The sequence below is a fragment of the Chelonoidis abingdonii genome, chromosome 3 (assembly GCF_003597395.2).
Source record: "Chelonoidis abingdonii isolate Lonesome George chromosome 3, CheloAbing_2.0, whole genome shotgun sequence".
NCBI lineage: Eukaryota > Metazoa > Chordata > Testudines > Testudinidae > Chelonoidis > Chelonoidis abingdonii.
The window spans coordinates 1,575,277-1,589,460 of record NC_133771.1 but is presented as its reverse complement, the minus strand read 5'-3'; the positions used below and the strand labels follow the sequence as shown (position 1 = coordinate 1,589,460).

The 14,184-nt window shown below is 58.6% G+C and overlaps 1 protein-coding gene across 3 annotated transcripts in view; it reads left to right on the top strand.

Moving 5' to 3' along the window:
- TMEM214 (transmembrane protein 214) overlaps window positions 1-8,157 on the top strand; it is a 37,536-nt gene extending 29,379 nt beyond the window's left edge. For 2 of the 3 annotated variants that reach the window (XM_032768037.2, XM_032768034.2), the window contains 6 exons: window positions 1,454-1,567; window positions 2,119-2,236; window positions 3,653-3,746; window positions 3,990-4,158; window positions 4,624-4,775; window positions 5,711-8,157. In XM_032768037.2, the coding sequence (XP_032623928.2) occupies window positions 1,454-1,567; window positions 2,119-2,236; window positions 3,653-3,746; window positions 3,990-4,158; window positions 4,624-4,775; window positions 5,711-5,837 (774 nt within the window). In that variant the 3' untranslated portion in view covers window positions 5,838-8,157. The remainder of the gene's footprint in view (window positions 1-1,453; window positions 1,568-2,118; window positions 2,237-3,652; window positions 3,747-3,989; window positions 4,159-4,623; window positions 4,776-5,710) is intronic. The other variant, XM_032768035.2, reaches the window with a different exon arrangement.
- The last annotated feature ends 6,027 nt before the right edge of the window (window positions 8,158-14,184 follow it).

The following is a 14,184-nucleotide window of genomic DNA, read 5'->3' as shown; positions in this document are numbered from 1 at the left end:
CTTTCCATGGGGCGGGATGTGCTGGAGGGAAGGAGAAGGTAGTGAACTGACATGTAGGAGATGAGGGTTCAACCCCAGCTCTGCCGTCGATGCCCTGTGTGACCTGGGCAGTTGCTTAATCTTGCTGGGTCTCAGTTCTGCCTTGCAGCGAGCTGGGCAGAATCGCTGCTGTTTTATCATTTCGACAGACGGTAGCGATGTTTGTTTTAAGCATTGTTTTTATTGTTAAACAATCATTGGTCAGACAATAATTCTTTAATGGCAGGTGATGTCCAGAGTCAAAAAGTTAAATCTTAATAATCATTAAAACCCATTGTCAGCATTGCATGTGAAAATATACCTAGTAAATACCTTTCAATGAAACTCAGATCTAGGCCTGTATTTTTCTTACTTTGCTTATCTGTAAATTTCACTTGTCGATGGAAACGTTTTCCCGGCAGTTTGTGTAAAGTGAAATCAACGGTTACCTGTAAAAATCGAATCCTGCCATGCCTACTTTGAGGTCGCTTTCCCAGTGGGGCTAATGCGATCTCACCGCCTCACGGGGGCTGTTGTGTCTGCAGGCCCTGTCACTGGGGAGGTGCTTGGTCACTGTGGGGTGGGAGCCTTCTAACCCACCAGTATAGACCGAGGTGGTTCAGACCTTCTCTTCGCCTTCAACGTGGCGTATAACCTGGCCCTTCCCTGCCTGTGTCTCAGACCTTGCCATGTACCGTGTCCTTCGTGCTGCTGATACTGCCAGTCTCAATGTCTGGTTTCCTTTCCCTCCCTCCGCTGTCCCATGCTGCCCTCCAGGGCAATGTGTGTCTTTAGTCAGGTCCCACGTTCTTTCCAAGGCCTGCCAGAAGGGAGTTTCTAATTACATGGCCATAGCGAATGCCTGTTGTGGGCTTTCCAGTGCATCCCACCTTCCACGTCTGCCGTTTGGATTGCAGCTCTTGGACTTTACATTAGATTGAATTTCAACATTTAACGCCAGACTGGAGAACAGAGGCGAGACCACTCCCCCCGGTCCCCTGACTACCTGTGACATAACTGGCCTCCCCTCTGGCTGAAATCCAGGGGTTTGTACAAGTTGGGCTGCCCAAACTTTGCTGCCAGTGTAGTGCCCATATTGGGCAAAGACGCTGCGCTGACAGTGGGACAGATCCTAGAGCAGCTGCAGTCACCGCCCCATGCTGACTGAACACACCCAGTGGTGCAGACCCCCTCACACAGAGTCAGTGGCACTCCTTGGGGGGGTGGCTTTAGGCTGCCTGGGGGGTAGAAGTGTGATTAACTGGCCTGGGGTCAGCATGGGAGCAGGCTCTGGGTGGGCTGCCGCTCTGCACTGGAGATGGCAGTGTGGCTGCCCTGGAGGCCATGCTTTGGGCCCCCGGAGGTTCTGCCCAAGTGGGGTGTTCTGTTACGTCTCTGTGGTGTGGAACTCAGTGTCCTCCTTCCTTTCTTCAAGGTGCGAAAATCTCTCCAGGAAACGGTTCGTTCGTTCAAAGTGACTAATGAAGAACTTGCCGTGAAAGGACCAAACAGCCTCCAGGATCTAGCTGCCTGCCATGCCACCTGCAAGGTGAGTGGCTTTTCCATGCAGGGTGGTTTGGGGGCAGGGAGGCCAGAAGAGGCTTGGGAACTAACCCCACATCCCCAGCGTCTGGTTGGCATTGATAGGAGAGGGATTTCCCCAACGCTGCTGGGAGTCCTGAGGCTGTTTTGTTTTGCTGCCTTTCTCTTCTGGCCTCGGTAGGAGTTACTCGGTTTCAGAGTGGAGCTTGGGAGTAGTGCTCAGAGGGGCCTGCAGGGCACTGCTGGCTCTTTCTCCTTGCTTCCAGCTGCAAAGAGGAGACTGGTGCCTTGTGTAAAACAACAGGAAACAAGGCGGCCACATGCTGAGAAGGGGACTATGTGGCTAACTGCAAGTGTGGGGAGTGGGGAACCATCTGCATGGGGCTCCAAGAAGTCCAGGCACTGTGCGCCCGGCAGCCGGAGGACTGAACGGAACACAACAGATGGGAGGGGGAAGTGAAAAGAATGACCCAACTTTCCGAAGCAGGAGTCTGTGGTTAAGCAGTTCGGAACCAGCTGCATTTAGCAGCATCAGTTACTTTTTGTTCTGTTTCCAAGAACCTGTTGCATAAGATGAAAGGCCGTGGCTTCCCCTGGGTTCGACTGCTGCTTGTGGTTCTGGTGTTCGCTGCTGGCTTCCTGGTGCATGATATCAGGACACAGGGGTCTTTTCAAGGTAAGCCCTTCCCCCACTGAAACCCGACTAAGACTGGGGCATGATCAGATCCTCCAAGGAGAGAGTGAATTTGTGAATGTCCATCAGCTTGGTTGATTTGTTTGAGTATGTGATTTCCCCAGCAAGTTCTTCCTTTGCATCCAGAGTATGTGTTACCTTGTTTCCTCCAGGGCCATGTGGCTCCCTGCTGGGAATCTGTGGGTTTTGTTACCTGTGTTGTGTGGATGCTTTCATCCCTTCTCTAGCCAGCAGGGGTGAGCATGTCCCACCCGGGATGCACAGGCACCCACAAGGAGCGTATGGCTCTGTTCACCATTCGCTCAGCAGTGAGGCTATGTTTTAGTAAAAGTCATGGACAGGTCATGGGCAATAAATAAAAATTCGCAGCCGTGACCTGTCCATGATTTTTACTATAAATACCTATTACTAAATCTCTGCTCCTGGGCCCTACTGCTCTGGGGGGGGGGCTTACTGCTCCGAGGCCCCCGGAGACTGCTCTTGCGACAGCCTCCAGGAGCACACTCAGGGACTGTTGCTCAGGCGCTCCCCGGGGCTGCTGCTCTGGCCACTGCAGCTGTGGAAGTGACAGAGGTTGCGGGAAGTCACGGAATCTGTGACTTTGGCGACCTCTGTGACAGAATCACAGCCTTGCTCATCAAACATTCAGCAACATAAGAATGGCCGTACCGGGTCAGACCAAAGGTCCATCCAGCCCAGTATCCTGTCTGCCGACAGTGGCCAGTGCCAGGTGCCTCACAGGGAGCGAACCTAACAGGCAATGATCAAGTGATCTCTCTCGTGCCATCCATCTCCATCCTCTGACAGACAGAGGCTAGGGGCACCGTTCCTTACCCATCCTGGCTAATAGCCATTAACGGACTTAACCTCCATGAATGTATCCAGTTCCCTTTTAAATGCTGTTATAGTCCTAGCCTTCACAACCTCCTCAAGTTGCAACATTCCCAGACCACCTCCTTACCTGAGCAGTAAGATGTTAGTGTGTTGCCTCTGCACAGTCACATGGCTCAGAGCCAAGGTCATAAAGCAACGTCTGCAGCCTGCGTTCCTTCCCCCGTGAGGCTGACTCCATGCTTCCCTTGTGAAACCATGCTAAATATTGGTGCTGTTGTATCTCCCAGAACCACCTGTACCTGCTCAGTAGCTATTTCTCCCTGATACTGCTCTCCATGCCGGGTTCCCTGTGTGCCTAGGACTTCCTGCCCACCACAAAATGGCCCCTGCCCCACTCTAACCGTGCGGTAACGGAACTTCCTGCTAGCTGCACGGACTGGAGCCCCGGGAGGAGAGCTTGCAGAACATGCTGTGTTTGAGCGCTGCCGCTGCCGGGCGCTGCGGTTAGGAAATCAGGCCAACCTTGTCTAAATTCCTGTCCCAGAGTCATTTGTTCTTTTCCAGCTTCTTCTGCTCACATCCTTCGCTCCTCGGGCATCCTGTCGGTCTCCCAGCAAGCCTGGAACAAAGTGTCCCACTACTCCCTGGAAGGATACAGGTCAGTGGCAGTTGTTAATTAAGCAAAGGAGCCAAACGAGCATGAATGCATGTGGGGTTACTAATGCACAGAAGATCACAGCCATTAGGAAATCCCCCTGTCTTGGAAAGCCACTTGCGAATGGTCCCCAATACAGCCTTACAGCTCCCCTGTTTGCCTGGTCTCTAAAGGCAGCTTTCACTGTAGTTCCGTTCCCCCAATTGCCTTCGCTGTTCAGATACTGACACTAGCTCTCTCTTCCAGCTGGTTGGAGAAGAACGTCCCTGTTTACTATTCCCAAGTGCTGACGGTGTTGGGACCAAACCTGAAACTGGTTTGGACAAAGACCAATGAGACTGCAGTTTACGTCTCTGGGAAATGTTCCTCTCAGATCTCTTGGGTCAAAAACAACCTGCCCTGGTTCATGGAGTGGGTAAGAAAGAACTTGCATTAGCTGCCTGCTCACCGGCTCGGGTGTAGAAACCTGCCGCAGAGCACTGCCTGCTCTGCTTACTGACTCCAGGTCACACTCATCACAGACTAGTGACAGGAGGGGGGCGGTTCAGGCTGTTGAACAAGCTGTCCCTGGCGATAGTCTTTCAGGGTGTGCTAGGGAGAACCCGTTGTGCTGTGATGTGGGGATCTGAACTAGCGCCAGGAGGCTGGGCCCATAGCAGTGTGTGTGTCAGTGGGGGGGGGAGGCTACACCTATGTCTGGGAAGCTGCTGTAGCAGCTGTTACATCTAAGGAGGTGGGGTTTAGTGAAGAGGTTTCTTTCCCCAGACGAGAGAGCCCTTGCAGTCCGGGTGTTGACGGGCTACAGCCAGCGTGGAATGTGTCTGACGCAAGCACATTGCCCCTGCTAAGCAAATTGCTCTCTCTGCCCCTTCGCTCTCAGCTCCAGGCCCGGGTTCCGGACTTCGTGCTGCATGTCACTGAATGCATCAAGGAGCTGTTACTCTTCCTCCTGCAGAGCTGCCTGCTGCCGGCCCTGGAATCCATAGGCACAGCCCTTGAGCGGGGATGGGAGCTCTGTGTGGACGCCTGCAAGTGAGCAGTGCTGGCCGCTTGATCAGCTTTTGTTCTTGTTCCTTTCGTCTTGTTTGTGAGCTTTTGGGCAGAAAGGCGAGGCTGCACTGTCCCGGGGGTCAGGCCCGTCTGCCCTTGCTTAGAAAGAAGAGGAGCAGTTCATGAGTAATTCCCTGGGTCCACGTTCGAGTTCTGTAGAAGGGGGATTTTAGAACTAGAGCCACGGGAGTGATTAGTGGGTATTGCCGAAGTGCCTGGAGTCCCCTTGTGCTGGCGGGGGCACGTGGTAAGAGACAGTCCCTGCCTCAAAGAATTTACAGTCAGAACAGTGTTAGTGACCACCATTTTCAGAGGTGGAGCTGAGACTTGGATTAAGGCACATGCCTGAGGTCACATGTGGAGTCAGTGACGCAACTGAGGTGTGACCCAAGATCTCCCAGTCCAGTGCCTTGGTCCCAAGCCTGTCTGTCCTTCCTCCAGAATCCTCTGGGGTTTTCCCCTCTGGCTAAAATACTGCCCAGCCCATACACTTCTTTGTCATGGACTCTGCTGCTGTGTGCTGGGACTGCACAGCCTGTGAAATGCACTGGAACTTGCAGCTGTCTGTAGCAAGGCAGGTGATTCTGGGTGTTTGATTCTTTCGGGCTTTGTGCTGGAGCTCATCCCCCAGGATCTGAGCTATTTATTTTCTTACTGCCCTCGGTGAGTGGACAGGACAAACTAGCAAGCAGAGGTGCTGACATTTGCCTGGTGGGGTTGAGGGAATGCCGGAGAAGTCCTGTTGACGTTGTGCATGGGTGTCTGTGCGCGAACTTGAGTGGACTTTCCCTGCAGTAGATTTTGGTTGTCCCCTTCAGTGGCTTGCGTGGGTATAAGAGCTGCATTTGCTGCTGCTGGTCTGCTTAGCAAGTGTCTGTATGCGGTTAGCCTATAACCTGTTCGCCTTACTCTTCTAGTGGAGAAGTATCGTGGGATTGCCTGAGAAAACATCTGACAAGCTTTACCTATTCCTCTTGGCTATACCTGCAGAACACAACGCTAGCCATCAAGAACTGGGCCCTGGCCATGATTTCTGGACACTAGAGTCTGGCTCTCTGGAGCACTGGGGACGACGTTCACGTCGTTAATCTCCTCATGTCATGATGGATGGTGCCGACAGTGCATTTTCAGTGTAGCTGCATTGAAGGGTTGGAGCAGCAGGTGTCTGCACAGGTTGAGACGCAGGGGTAGCTGGGGAGGTTTTCCCTGGGGCGACATGTCCAAGCTTTATGCACCCTGTGCTTTAGTTTTGGTTATTGATGTCCAGCTCCCCAACCCCGGCCCGTAACTCTGGCAAGTGAGCTGCTGACTGTGCCTTTCCACCTGGGCCTGGCACGGTCTTCATGGTGACGTTACCTGGAAGGGTGGCGGCTCAGGTGTGCCCACTGCACCACATAGACATCAGTGGCTGCCTGCCCAGGCTAGCCTGGCGCCTCGGCCCTCGTGTGTCTGGTGTTGAGTGCTGTGTAGCAGCCCACGAGCTCTCTTCTCCATTGACTCCCCCGGCCCCAACCGCTGTCACTTAGTTTGCTGAATCTTGCCAGGCAGCCTCAGGACACCTATTGTGCTCTGATCCATTGCCCTGCCCAGGGGGCAGCCGTCCAGAGCCCCCCTCGGCCAGAGCAAACCTGCATTGACAACATGTCAGTTGTTCCCAGCTGCCCCCCCAAACTAACAGCTGAGGGACTGTGCTGGTGGCTTTCCAAAGAGCTGCAACATAGAACAGAGCCACTCTCCTCTCCACTGAATGTGGCAGCGTGGGCCTTGGGGACTACAGCTTCCAGCAGGCATCACTCTGCTCTGGTCCTCGGGATCAGGTGGGAGTGCTGCATGCTGGGCCCTGGTGCCCCAAGCCACACCTGTTGGTGGGAGGGTGGCCCACTGCCATAGAACCTCTCCAGTTACTCAAACCGAGGAGTGGAGAGAAGGGCCAGACCCAGCTCCCGTGGGATGCCTTAGCGAGGGCCGGCTGCGGGGCCGGCTCTGTGACATCTGGCTTTGGCAGCCAGGTCCTGAAGCCTGGGGGAAGGAAACAGGACAGGACAGGCTCCAATTCAGGAGCGGGGTGAGGGGAGCGTTTCTTTCATTTCACTTGTTCCTTGTGCCTGTAGGGGAGCCTCTCTCTCTGTGTCCGCTTCCCCTCTTGTCAGTGTGTAAAACGGGCCGGAGGTGTGGTGGGGGCCAGGCACAGCGCTGTCCTGGCGCTCGGGGGGGAGGCCCAGAGTCTGTGGCAGGAGGAGGAGCTGTTCTCTCCTCACCCAACTGGATGAGGGGAAGGCTGCTCTCTTGCGCAGGATAAGATCTAACCTCCGAGCCGACTCCACCCCAGCTTGCAAAGGCAGGAGCAGTGCAGAAGGCTGCAGGAGCTGAAGTGTAATAGTGTCAGACTGCAGCGCGTCTCATTCCATGCTGCCCCCAGCCCTTGCTGGCGGCCAGGTGGGCTGGTGCTGGGAGATTCTCAGTTCTAGACTGTAGCAGTGATCATCCTTCCCTCGACTGGCTCCGGGTTCAAGGGAGCAGCCTGCTCTTTAACCTCCTGTTCTGTGTGCCCAGGGCTGGGCCCTCTGTGAAATGAGCTGGTTGGGTCTCAGCCAGCCTGTGTGCTACTGGGCCAGTCTCCATCACTGCCACCATCCTGGCCAGAAGCAGCAGCGAGCCCACTGCCTGGCAGTCTCTCCAGCAGAGGCCTGGCTGCTCCCTTAGATGCTGGGATGGGGGAGGCTGTTGCTGCAGGGTAGGTGGGCGGCGAGGCTCTCTCTCAGCCTGGCTCCGTCCACTAGCACAGCCTAGACGGGAGAAGATTTGGAGTGGGGAGATGATCAGGCACATCTGTAAAAGCCATATTAACTGTGCTGGGCCCTGGTGGGGAGAAATGGAAGCTGCTTGGTGAACCCACTGTCCAGGCTGAGCCCCCAAAAGGATCAGCCAGCCCAGTGCAGTCCTGCTCCTCTGGTAGCCTAGGAAAGCCTGTCTCCTTGGACTCTGCAGCCTGCTAGGGAGTTTTCCCAACACCCCAAACCCTCTGTCGCTGGAGACAGGGCATGCAGGGTGCCAGTGGGAGGACCCCCCTGGGGAGATGGGTGTGAAGGGGCCTCACTTCTCCATGCTTGTATGTCTCCTTGAGGGATGCCCGTGCCTGGGGTGTGCCCTCCTATGCATCCCCTGCTTGCTGCTGCCTGCTGGCCTGAAGTCTCATCCATGTCCAAGATCCCCTCTTGCCACCTGGGATGGGCCCAGGAGGAGACTCGCATAGCTGCCTGTGTTCCTGTCTGTGCCCAGAATTCCAAAGGTTGCAGGACCCAAATAACTGAAATTGTACATGACTCTTCTCAAATGAAATAAAGGAAACACGATTTGATCTGCACCCCCGCGCTCCCCTTCATTTAGAAAACTGCCCTTGGGGGTCTTGGAGGGGGAACAGTGCTGGGACCTGGTCAGTGGGGACCGTAATCATTGGGGCAGGCCTACCCTCCCCTGGCCACAAAGGAGCTTTTGCAAAAAGGGCTCCTTCCCACTGGCCTGTGGTGCCAAGTGGGGAGAAGGGAGAGTTTAATTGGCCTTGGCTTTCTTGCTGCTCTGGACCTGTGGTCGCTGGCGGTTGGTGCTATAGGTTCTGCTGCCCTTTGGCAGCCCCAGCTTTCCTCTCCTCTGCATTTGCCACCCACCGCTGCTCAGCAGGAGGCGGTCAGCGCTACGCTGCTTCCTCTAGCAAACCACTTTACTTCTCTGCCAGCTTCCTCTACCTCTCTCTCAGCCCCATCCCTCCTCCAGCCCCCCGGGCCTAGGAGCTTGTCAACAAAAGCTGTTGGCTTTGCCCAGTGACATTTCTCCTGGTACCAGTTCTGCACTTCTGCCCTTTGTGCAGCTTGACCCTGAGCCCGTCTGTCCACTTGCCTCAAATCTAGGGCCAAAAGCAATAATCAGATCTCATTCCTCAGCTGGTCTGTGCTGAGGTCAGGCAGGATCCCCTCCCCCAAATGCCCAGTTAGCCAGCTGGATTGTTGTTTTCACTTTCCTTGGAAGTGTCAGGGAGTTAGTTGGGGATTGGTCCTTCTGAGGTCCCTTCCAACCCTAATCAATGATTGGCCACAGCTGGAGCTGGGCCCCCCAGCAGGCTGGTACAAAGAACCCTCTGAGGACATGTCAAGCTGGTGTTTTTGCTCACATGCTCAGGGTCTAACCGATGGCCAGATTTGGGGTTGGGAAGGAATTTTCCCTCTGGGCAGACTGGCAAGGACCTGGCCAGCAGGTTGCCTGCCTTGGCAGTAGGGGGCACAGGTTACCTGCTGGAATCATCTGGGCACATCCCACCCTGATGGCACCTTGGTCTCCTGGACTCTGCGTGTGGCTCACGCTGCTGAGGACTGGAATGCTTTAGTCCAGCCTGTAGTAAGAGGAGGCCCTGAGACATAAACCTTGGTATCAGAGGCCTGGTATGAGGCTTAAGGCCTGAACTAAAGTGATGGTCAAGACTTTGCTAACATAAAGCAAAGTGGAGCTGTGAGCCAGAGGCAGGCCCTGCTCACAGAAGCTGGCAAGGAAAGGGCTGATGCTGCAAGAAGATACGTACCTAAAAGGTACTGAACACTAGAGATCAGAACATTCACATACTTGTACATTCCACAGATAAGAAAGAACAGGCCGACCCATCCCAATGATGCGGGCAAAAGGGTAAAATAAGTTGTTTTGATCTAACCAAGTTGTACCAGGTGAGAGGCGGCACCTTGCTACGCAGAGGGGTTGCACCTCATACATCAGGAGTGATGTGTAACTTGTTTGTACCTGTGTATAAGAATGCATCCCTGGGGCGGTGGAAAGTCCCGCCACTGACTGAGCCGAGTCCATTGACCGGGGGCACATACGCGTAGTATGCCCTGTAGAGTAACAATCTGGAGGGAACTATCGTTGTGTCCAATACGGCACTAAACCTGGCCGACGTGCCTTCGTACCTTACCAGACCCTGTGGTCTTTCTTTGGGGGTTCTCTTCGGGTTTGCTGTGTCAGCTATTTGCGCAGAGCTGAGGCAGCACACAGAGGGAACACGCACGCAGCCGAGTGATACCAACAAGGAGAGAGCAGAGCACCACACCGGTAGCATCTGACAACACAGCCCAAGTCCTCAGCTCCACGCTGGCCTCTGATCTACAGGAGGTCAGGTGAGATGATCCCTCCTGGTCATAACCAATCTGAAACCTCTTGGCCTTGGTCTCCTGGGCTCAGAGAATGACTGAGCTGCTACTGAGCCTGACTGTCCGGCACTTGACCATCCACCGGCCCTGAAGCTACACTCCTGCAGTGCCCCCCGCCCCGAAAATCCATCCCTTGATTTCCCCCCCTCCCCAAATCTACCACCCCCCTTTCTCTCCAGCACCCTCATTTGCCACCTCAACACTGCATAGACTTGCCTGGTGCCACCTCCAGACCAGAAGCCCTGTCCACCCAGCACAGGTGGGGTGGCCTCCTGCTGTGAGTGCTAGCTCAGCTCTCCTGGTTCCTTCTCACCTGGCTTACCCCTGCTTCACTGGGTGGCCCCCCTCGCTCTCCCTTCCCCACTGGTTGGGGTACCACATTGCCTGGCTGAGCTTGTCCTCTCCCAAGGTTCCTACTGCCCCTGGGCATGGGGGACTTGTAACCTGCCCTCCCCACCTGTCCAGTCTCGCTGTCCCACTGCCGTACTCTCCAGAGGGCAGGTCTTCAGCTCCGTTGGCACCCCCATGACTACTGGTCCTGTGGCAGTGCCCAGCAGTGCCATTTGTGATCTGTTGGGCTGGGAGCTGCATGGCACATGGGGCGACGCCACCCCAGCCTCAGCTGCAGCCTCCTTGAGGGAGGGGACCTGAGAGTGAGTAAAGCCAGAGAGAAGGGGAGGCGGAAGTAGGCTCTCTCTGTCTTGGCTTGGTTGTGCCCTGGCTTCAAATGCCGCAGTGGCAGTTGCCTGACCAGGACTCTGGGGGGAAGAGGCTGAGCCTACTGGGTCATACCTGGCTGGACTGTATCCACAGGGAGGGAGCAGGGCAGGCTCCCGTTCCCCTGCCTAGGCTGAGCCGTGCCGGTGCGTCCCAGGGCTGGCGACAGTCCGCAGGCTGGGCATGAAGCCAAGGAGAGCGAGGGCACAGCTGTGTCCCAGCCTGCAGTGGGGCCCAAGCTCAGCTCTCCAGCTGTGGTCCCCCAAGCACGGGGACCAGCCTGTTCCCCCAAGTGCTGGGATCTCCGGTGCAGGCTGGGTTGGGATGGAAGGTGGCATGAGCCACGGAGGCCAGGGGCGCAGTGCCAGCTGGACAGAGGAACCAGCCCCCGCCTCAAGGGCGGCTCATTGAGCCAATGCTGGAGCAGGGTGGGAAGAGAGTCGATGCCTCCAGCCTTGGTGGGGTTGTGGGGAAAGCGAAGAGGAAATGGCGGTGGGGGGGTGCAGAGAGGGGCAGGTTATTCCCACAGGACTGGAGCCAGGCCCTGTGCCAGCTGGCTGGAGACAGGAGAAGGAAACAAGGGGGCAAGCAGGGCCGAGGCCAGGGGGAGCCAATGGACCGAGTAAGGGGGTGCTGGGGGTGGCCACGGCTCTCCCCTAAAGGGCAGCGGGAGCCAGTGTCCCCGCTGTGGGGCAGGCCCAGAGGGGCAGCGCTGGCGGGAAGGAGCTGGGGGTGGTTTGCAGAGAGTTGTTGGGGCGGGGGGGGGTCTAGGCATGGCGCTGGAAGGAGCCAGGGGGGGTCGGGTTTGCAAGGGACGGTTCGGCGCAGGGGAGGGTCCGGGCAGGGCGGTGGTGGAGCAGGGTCTGGGGTGGTTGCAGGGGTGTCAGAGTGGGGATCTGGGCAGGGCGCGGTGCGGTTTGCAGGGGGTGTCAGGGTGGGTCCGGGCAGGGCTGTGGAGGCAGTTGCAGGGGGGTCCGAAGCAGGGCGGTGGGGCTGGAAGAGCCGGGAGCAGTTGCAGGGGTGTCGTCGGGGAGGTCGGAGCAGGGCGGTGGTGGCAGGTTGCGGGGTGTTGCCAGGGGGTGCGGGTGGGATCTGGCGGGGCGCTGGGGTGCGGTTGCGGGGGGCTGTCGGGGTGGATCGGCGGGGCTGGTGCGGTGCAGGGGCAGCGGGTGGGTCCGGGCAGGCTGTGGAGGCGTTTGAGGGGTCGAGCGGGCGGTAGTGAGATGGCAGGACGCGGGAGCAAGTTTTGCAGGGGGTCTGGCTGGTGTGCAGGGTGGGTCAGGGCAGGGCGCGGCAGTGGTTCACGGGGGGGGGTCTGGTCTGGGCGCGCAGGGGTGTCAGGGTGGGGTGCCGGCAGGCCGGGGTGGTTGCAGGGGGGAGTCCAAGCAGGCGGGGTTGGGAGCTGGAAGGGGCAGGAGGCGATTTGCGGGTGGGGGGTGGTCAGGGCGGGCACTGGGTTGTTGTGGGGAGTCTGGGCTGGCGCCAGGGGTGATCGGGGGTGGGTCAGGGCATGGTGCTGGGTCGGCTGCGGGAGGGGTCTGGGCTGGGCGACGGGATGTCGGGGGGTCATGGCGAGGTGCTTGGGGGCAGTTCACTGGGGGCGGCTCCCGGTAAGAAGGCCTGGGGTGGGGGGGTATCGGCAGTGCGCTGGGGGGCGGGCAGGCTGGTGTCAGGGGTCTTGGGTGGGTGGCAGGTGGTGGGTCGGGAATGGGGTGCTGACAGAGCGATGGGGCGTGGCGCCGGTATTTACGCCGCGACGGGACGTGGAGGGTTGATCTTGTTGCTTGGTGCGGGGTGGAGAGATTCAGGGGTAGGGCGGAAACTCACTTGCCTGCGTCTGCGGTGGGCAGTGTCGCAAGGGGGTTCTGTTTTTTAACAGGGGCGTGGGGTGGGGTGCGGTAGGGGGTGTGGAGGTCTGGTGGGGTGATCAGCGCAGGGTTCTGGCGGGGCGCATGGGGTCATAGTGCAACAGGCTTATATATATCTGAAGATGGGTCTGAGGTCTGGGCAGGGTGCTGTGGGGCGGTTACTGATTAAGGGGTGAGGCGGGAGGGTTGTGGGGCTCAGGTGACGGAGGGGTCGGGGGGGTTTGGCCCGTCTTGGGGCGGTGGGGGCATTGTTTGATGAGGGCGTTGGGCGTAGACAGCTCGATTGGTTCGGATGGGCCGGGGGCGTTGTGGTGGGTTTCCGGCGTGCTAAGGAGGTGCCGGGGAGGTCCCCGCAGGCGTGGGAAGGTCCCTGGGGTGTTTGCAGGGGTGTCGGGAGCTGGCGGGGCGCGGGTGCGGTTTGCAGGTGTCAGGGTGGGTCCGGGCAGGGCTGGGAGGCAGTTGGCAGGGGGGTCCGAAGCAGGGCGGTGAGAGCTGGAAGAGCCGGGAGGCAGTTGCAGGGGGTTCGGGGAGGTCCGGCAGGGCGGTGGGGCAGGGCTGGGGGTTTGCAGGGGGGTCGGGGTGGATCTGGGCGGGCGCGGGCGGTTGCGGGTGTGCAGGGGGGATCTGGCGGGCGCTGGGGTGCGTTTGCAGGGGGGCAGGGGTGGGTCCGGGCAGGCTGTGAGGGCGATTGCAGGGGTTCCGAGCAGGGCGGTGTGGACTGGAAGGAGCGGAGGCAAGTTTTGCAGGGGGTCTGGGCTGTGCAGGTGGTCGTAGGCAGGGCGCTGGCAGTGGTTCACGGGGGGTCTGGCGGCGCGCAGGGTTGAGTGTCAGGGTGGGGTCCGGCAGGCCGTGGTGGTTTCAGGGGGGTCCAAGCAGGGCGGTGGGAGCTGGAAGGGCCAGGAGCAGTTGCGGTGGGGGGTGGTCAGGGCAGGCACTGGGGTGTCGTGGGAGTCTGGGCTGGCGCCAGGGGGTTGACGGGGTGGTCAGGGCAGATGGTGCTGGGGTCGGCTGCGGGGAGGGGGTCTGGGCGGCGCAAGAGGTGTCGGGGGTCATGGCGAGGTGCTGTGGGGCATTCACATGGGGGCCCGGAGCACACTGGTGCCCGGGGGTCCAGGCAGGCCTGGGGCAGGCGCGGGTGTCAGGGGGCTGGCGGTGCAGGGGCAGGGTCCGGGTGCGGGGGCGTTCGCAGGGGTCGGCTTGGTGCAGGGTTGCGCTGGGGCATTAAGCAAGGGTACAGCGGGGCGGCATACTGGGTGGGGTGCAGGGAGGTCGGGAGGCTTGCTTGCAGGAGTGTTCTGGCGGGGCGCATGGGGGTTCGAGGTGAGTCTGGGCAGGGCTTGGGGGGGCGGTTTGCAGGGGAGCCGAGCAGGTGCTGGGGCCAGAGTGAACAAGGTGTCGGGGAGTCCTGGGGTGGGCGCTGGGCAGTTTGAAGAGGGCAGTCTTGGGCTGGCACAGGTGGGCGGTTGGGGGGGGTTCCCCGCCCCGTCATGTCTGTGACAATGTGACACGCTCTGTGCTCCCCCCAGCCGCGCCCTCCCCACTAGACTTGGTGTCCGTGCAGCTCTGGATCCGGGGTTGCGGGACCCCAGGCTGCTTGCTGATGTGTCCTGGCCCAGA